Below are 6,022 nucleotides of genomic sequence, written 5' to 3'. Positions count from 1 at the left end.
GGGGCCTGGGCGTGCCCTTGGACTAAAAGGGGCTCAGCCCTACAGCTGCCTGGCAGCAGGTCCCCCACCCTAGGAGAGGGACACGCCTGTCCATGCCCACCCTGCAGAACCCGCCCCAGTGACCTCTGGAAGATGAGGGCCTTGGTAGTTCCAGCCCTGAAGTCACCCCTGGCTCCCGCTGGCCTGGCCAGGGTCCCAGGGGGTAGGGCTTCTGGTGGCAGCTCCTATTACCTCTGTCTTCAGTTCCTGGCACCTCTTGGGTCACATTGCTACAGCCATCAGCCCTACACCCACCCCAGAGCCCTTCAGCCCCAACACCCTTCACGCGATGGTTTTGCACACTCTACTTGTGCTTCTCCACTGGTGCCAGACATGATGTGCTATCCTCTTCCAGTGTCTGCCCAGTTCAGGGCGTGGTAGAGACCAGCCTGTGCCGCCGCCACTGCCGCTGCTGCTGCTGCTGGCCTCACTTCCCATGCTCCCCACGTGCTGCTGCGGGATCTCCCAGCGACCTGTGCTGCTGCTGCTGCTGCTGCTGCTGCTGGTTTCTCCCGACGTGCTGCCGCAGGGCCTCCCAGTGAGCTGTGCAGGGCAGACTGGACATGTTGGGTCGGTTGGCACTGCTGCACTCAGCCTGGGACTGCAGTTCCATTATGGCAACCAGCAAGTAGCAGCAGCAGAACAAGGTCAGCAGTTTCCTGCAGTGCCCAGAACCCCATGGAATCACCTCAAGACCAGATACCCTGCCATGGTGCTAGGCCAGCCTGGGCTACACTAGTGTAAGGTCTTCCTGACTTGCCTCCTGCGGCCCTGACTCCTGCTCACCTCCTGTTTGCATGCTGCTCACTTCTTGCCCACCTCCTAGTCACCTGCTGCTGGCCTCTTACCTGCCTCCTGCCCACTTCCTGCTCACCTACTGCAGCCCTGCCTCCTCTTTAGACATTGTACAAATGCTCACCGGTGTGTCACACACAATGAACCACGGTCCACAGGTGCCCTCGGGGCCTTTCCCTAGTCCATACTTGGAGCAACCACCATTAATCCTCAGCCAGGTCTGAAGCCCATGGACATGGACCTCACAGCGAGGGCCCGCCACTTGGCTTCATACTGAGCCCTTCATTTCTTGCACAGCAGTGGTCTATGTCATTCCACTGGAAGAGTGGGCAGCCAAGACGGAGCGTGGGAGAGACTGGGACACACCAACTCAGCCTCTCCCTGCACAAGGCTCTCCTGCCCCTACCCCCTGCACTTGGCACCTGGTCTTGTGGAGTTCTTTGGCTTGTGTCATCTCATCATGGTTCTTGTAAAGCTGTTTAAAATTACATAAGTGAAGCCTACTTGGCATCTATGTCTGGCTGGAGATTTCCCGTGTCCCTGCAAGCCTTTGTTGCTGAGGAACCAGAAGATTAATCCACATTTTCATAGGCACACTGTCCATTCTCTCTGTGGTGACATTTACGTAGGCTGCACTGCCCATTCTTTTCATGGTATAAATATTCAGGTCATTCCAATTTTAAAGACAATAAGCCTGCAAGGAGCACTTATTTTATTTATTTTTTTGCCAGTCCTGGGCTTGAACTCAGGGCCTGGGCACTGTCCCTGGCTTCTTTTTGCTCAAGGCTAGCACTCTGCCACTTGAGCCACAGTGTCACTTCTGGCCGTTTTCTATATATGTGGTGCTGGGGAATCGAACCCAGGGCTTCATGTGTACAAGGCAAGCGCCCTTGCCACTAGGCCATATTCCCAGGCCCTGCAATGAGCATTTTTGTCTTTTATGGACTCTTTCATTTAAAAGTAATTCAGCCAGGTACAGGCGGCTCAGGCCTATAAGCCTAGCTACTCAGGAGGCTGAGATATGAGGATCAAGGTTTGAAGCCAGCCTAGGCAAAAAAGTCTGTGAGATTCTTCTCCCCACTAAAACTAGCTTTAAAAGGGTAGAAGTGGAGATGTGGCCCACGTGAGAAAAAGCTCAGAGGCAGTGTCCAGGCCCTGAGTTCAAGCCTCAGGACCACCAGCACCACACAATAATAAAAGTCTTTGTGAGGGCTGGGGATATAGCCTAGTGGCAAGAGTGCCTGCCTTGGATACACGAGGCCCTAGGTTCGATTCCCCAGCACCACATATACAGAAAACGGCCAGAAGCGGCGCTGTGGCTCAAGTGGCAGAGTGCTAGCCTTGAGCGGGAAGAAGCCAGGGACAGTGCTCAGGCCCTGAGTCCAAAGCCCAGGACTGGCCAAAAAAAGTCTTTGTGAGTGGAGTTGTAAGGTTGGTGCACATTTAACTTCACAACTGCCAAAGGCTTTGAAGTGTAGCCCAAGCCTCATGCCCTGCAGGCATTAAGAGGGTAGCTTAGGGCCCCTGGTGGCCAGGGAAACAAGACCAGGGAGCACTGGGGGCTCAGCCTTATAAGGCCACTCTCCGCAGAATATGCCCCAAGACGATCTCCCCTAGAGTGGGATAAGACCGCAGACACCTGCTGTAAGGTTTCCTAAGGTCCCGATGCCCACATGCCCAGCCGGCTCAGGGTGCAGGCAGACCCCTCCTACCATCTGCATCTTGGCTGAGGCCTGCCAGGGCTCTCAGCCCATCTCGCTTTCTCTTTAATAAACCTATCATTCTCATTATGCTTGGTGTCTGGCGGGGAGGAATTTTGCTCTAGCAAGGCAAAATAGTGGAGATGAAGCCGCGTAAATTTTCTGTAGCAGGAGGTTTTAGCTGCATGCCTTTCCGGTCCTTGTTCTTCGGGCAGAGCACTGCTACCCCACTGTGGTTGTAAGCGGTTTCTTTCTGATACTTAATGCTGAGCTCTCTGATGTTCTGACTGGTTGTTCACAGACCTCTTCAGGTCACACTCTTTATCCCCCCCCCCCCCCCCGCGCGTGGCTTCCATCTTGCTCAGCTTCCGGACCCCTGGCCCCCTGACTTAAACCGTGTTTCCTGCGTGGAGTTTTGCAGGTTAACTGGGAATGAGCCTCCCACCCTATCTAGCTTACCGTTCTTCTTCTTTTTTTTTTTTTTTGAAGTTGCAATTCTCTTCAGGACTTATCTGGGTTTTAAAACCATCGAACACCCAGGACGTCCCTTGTAGTGGAGGCAGCTGGGCAGAGAACTAAGCGGACGGAGCTTGCGGTGGGAGCTGGGTCACGGAAATGGCTGCGCGGACGGAGCCGCGCTGTGCGCGGGGTGGCGGGACCGTCCAGCCAGCCCCGCGTGGCCCGGGGCCGGGGCCAGCCCAGGTCCCACCCCGAGGGACGGGTGGCGGCCCACGGGCCCGCGGCAGGCCGGGGCTCGGCAGGGGCTGCGGTTGCACTCACACCCCGCAGGGGACTCGGTTCGGGGAGGACTCTAACCATGTGGCTGCAAGGCCCGGCAAAGCCACGCGTGGCGTGGGCAGGGGAAGGGGGACGGCGAGGGCTGGGCGGACGGACGTCGATCCGGCCACCCGCGCGGCGGCCGGTGGGGAGGCGGGAGGCGGGCTGCGGGTCCGTGCGGGTCCGAGCGGGCGCCCGGCTCCTTTCCTCCGGGTGCCGAAGGGCTGGGTTGGGCCGAGGGCGGGCGGACGGGGTCGGGGACTGCAGGGCCGGAGGCGGCGGCCGCGGACCCGCGCCCACCCCCGGGGCTCCCGCCGGCGAGGCTCCACGCCCGCAGCCCGCCCGGTGCTGGCCGGAGGAGAGGCGCCCGGCGGCCGAGGCACGGAGGCCCACCCGGTAGCCTCCCGGAGCCGCGGCTCCCCAGCGCCCGGGAGCCGGCGCCCCGCCCCGGCGCTCGGCCCCTTTAAGGACTTGCTGCGCCCTCCCGCTCCCCTTTTCACGCGCGGCCTCCACTCAGCGCCGTCCCGCCCCGCCGGGAGCGCGCTGGCGTCATCGCGCGACGTCGACCGCGCCCCGGCCGGGGAGCCGTAGGCGTCCCCGCTCCGGCACGTCACGCGTGGGGGCGTGCCCTCCTGCGGAAAGGCGGGGCGACGGCCGTCAGCGGCCGCTCCGCGCGGCCCAGCCGCTCTCGTCGCCGCGCTGACGCTCGCCGTAGCGCCGCGGGGACCGGGCGAGCCAATGGCCACAGGGCTCTGTGGCCTGTGACGGGGCGGGGGCACGTGACCGGGTGACGTCCCGCCGGGGGGCGGGGCGGAGCGAGCGGCCGCGCCCGGCGGTAGGTTCCTGGGTGGCCGCGCGGGCGGGGTCGCTGAGGACGGGGCCGGGCGGGGCCGGGCGGGGCCGGGCCGGGCCGGGCGGGGCCGGGCCGGGACGGGCCGGGGGGGGGGGGGGCGGGCGGGGGGCCGAGCGCGGCGGCCCTCGGGTCTGGGCTGGGGCGAGGCGGAGGGCCGCCGCCGGGCCTGGACGGGAAGGGCCGGGGGCGGCGTCCGCGCCGACGCTCGGCCTGCGGCCTCGCGGCCCTGCCCGCCGATCCCGGCGGCCCCGTCGCGCGCGCGGCCGCCTGGCCCGGAGCGGAAGAGGGCCGTCGGTCCCGGGCGACTGGCCGGGGCGGGTTAGTCTCGAACCCCCCCCCGGGTCTCTGGTCTCGTACCTGTGGCGCGTCGAATCGCCCCTCCCAGGCCAGGTGGGGGCCCCGAAACGTTTGCTCCTCCCACCGAGAACGTATAAAGTAACGGAAGGTGACTTGGCGTCTCTGCGTTCCCGGTTTCTAGAGATGGACCAGAAACTGTCACAGTTGGTCGAAGAGCTTACGACCTCAGGAGAACCCCAACTGAATCCCCAGAAAATGAAGCAACTGAAGAAAATGTGCAAGTAGGTCTGAGGTTCCGGAGCCTGTGGTGGCTGGGCGCCGAGGCGGCTGGGAGCCGGAGGGCTCCGCCCAGCTGCCCCAGCCCACCCGCCCATCCCGGCCACAACACCCCGGCGGTGGGGTGATGCCTGCGAGCAATCCCAGTGTTTAGGAGGCGGAAGCGGGAGGATTGTTGTGTGTGTAAGACCAACCTGGGCTACATGGTTAAAAAAACAAAACCAAAGCCAGTGTGCCCTGGCTCTTGGGCTGTGGTCTTGGTGCTGGCACGTGGGTGGGAGAAAATCGAAGGCAGGGCTCTCCTGTAAGGAGCCTCTTGACTGCTCCCGTGTGCACACGTGTGACCGATAGGTGAGTAAATGCACACTTTTTTTTTTCTTCTTCTTCTTCTTCTTCCTTTTTTTTGGTCATTCATGGGGCTTGAACTCAGCCTGGGCGCTGTTCTTAAGCTTTCTACACAAGGCTAGTTCTCCACCACTTTGAACCACACAGTGCCACTTGGATTTTCTGGTCGTTCAGATAAGAGTCTCTCAGTTTCCTGCCTGGCAGGCTTTGAACCTTGATCCTCAGATCTCAGCCTCCTGAGTAGCCAGGATTACAGGTGTGAGCCATCTCTGCCCCACAAAGACAATTTTTTTTTTTTGCCTTTTCTTTTTTGGTACTGGGGATTGAACCCAGGACATCGCACTGGCGAGGCAAGTGCTTTGCCACTGAGCTACATCCAAGCACTCACACTTTTTTTTGAGTCCTAGGGCTTGAACTCAGGGCCTGGGCCCTGTCCCTTGAGCTTTTTTTTGCTCAAGACTAGCACTCTACCACTAAAGCCACAGTGCTATTTCTGGTTGTTGTTGTTGTTGTTGTTGTTTTCTATTTATGAGGTACTGAGGAATTGAACCCTGGGCTTCATGCATGCTAGGCAAGCTCTCTACCACTAAGTCCTATTCCCAGCCCCACTTTTTTCTTTGACTGTCAGAAGTTGAGAAGAGTGAAAGCTAAGGTTTGAATGAGTTGCTCTTTTTTTTTTTGGCTAGGTACTAGGGATTGAACCCAGGACCTGAAGCATGCTAGTCCAGTGCCTCTCTCTGCCAGTGAGCCAGGCCTTGCTCTCTCTAGAATGGGTACCAGCCCACTGTACCCTCTAGGAAGAACATCATTGGTGGTTCTTACTGCACAGCTGAGGCATCCAGATTTGAGTAGGAAGCAAAATTGTATTCAGAGTTAGGCCCGTGAGGCTTGGTCACTGCTATTCTTGTCTTAAACTAGAACTTACATAATCATTAAAGGA

The 6,022-nt window shown here is 59.7% G+C and overlaps 1 protein-coding gene across 3 annotated transcripts in view; it reads left to right on the top strand.

The window, feature by feature from the left end:
* The first annotated feature begins 4,642 nt into the window (after positions 1 to 4,642).
* Positions 4,643 to 6,022, top strand: part of Uvssa (UV stimulated scaffold protein A) — a 28,851-nt gene continuing 27,471 nt past the window's right edge. For all 3 annotated transcript variants that reach the window (XM_048364818.1, XM_048364816.1, XM_048364819.1), the window contains exon 1: positions 4,643 to 4,742. In XM_048364818.1, coding sequence (XP_048220775.1) covers positions 4,645 to 4,742 — 98 coding nt within the window. In that variant the 5' untranslated portion in view covers positions 4,643 to 4,644. The remainder of the gene's footprint in view (positions 4,743 to 6,022) is intronic.

Source organism: Perognathus longimembris, chromosome 16 (genome assembly GCF_023159225.1).
Source record: "Perognathus longimembris pacificus isolate PPM17 chromosome 16, ASM2315922v1, whole genome shotgun sequence".
In the NCBI taxonomy this organism is placed as follows: Eukaryota; Metazoa; Chordata; class Mammalia; order Rodentia; family Heteromyidae; genus Perognathus; species Perognathus longimembris.
This window is presented reverse-complemented; position numbering and strand designations above follow the sequence as displayed.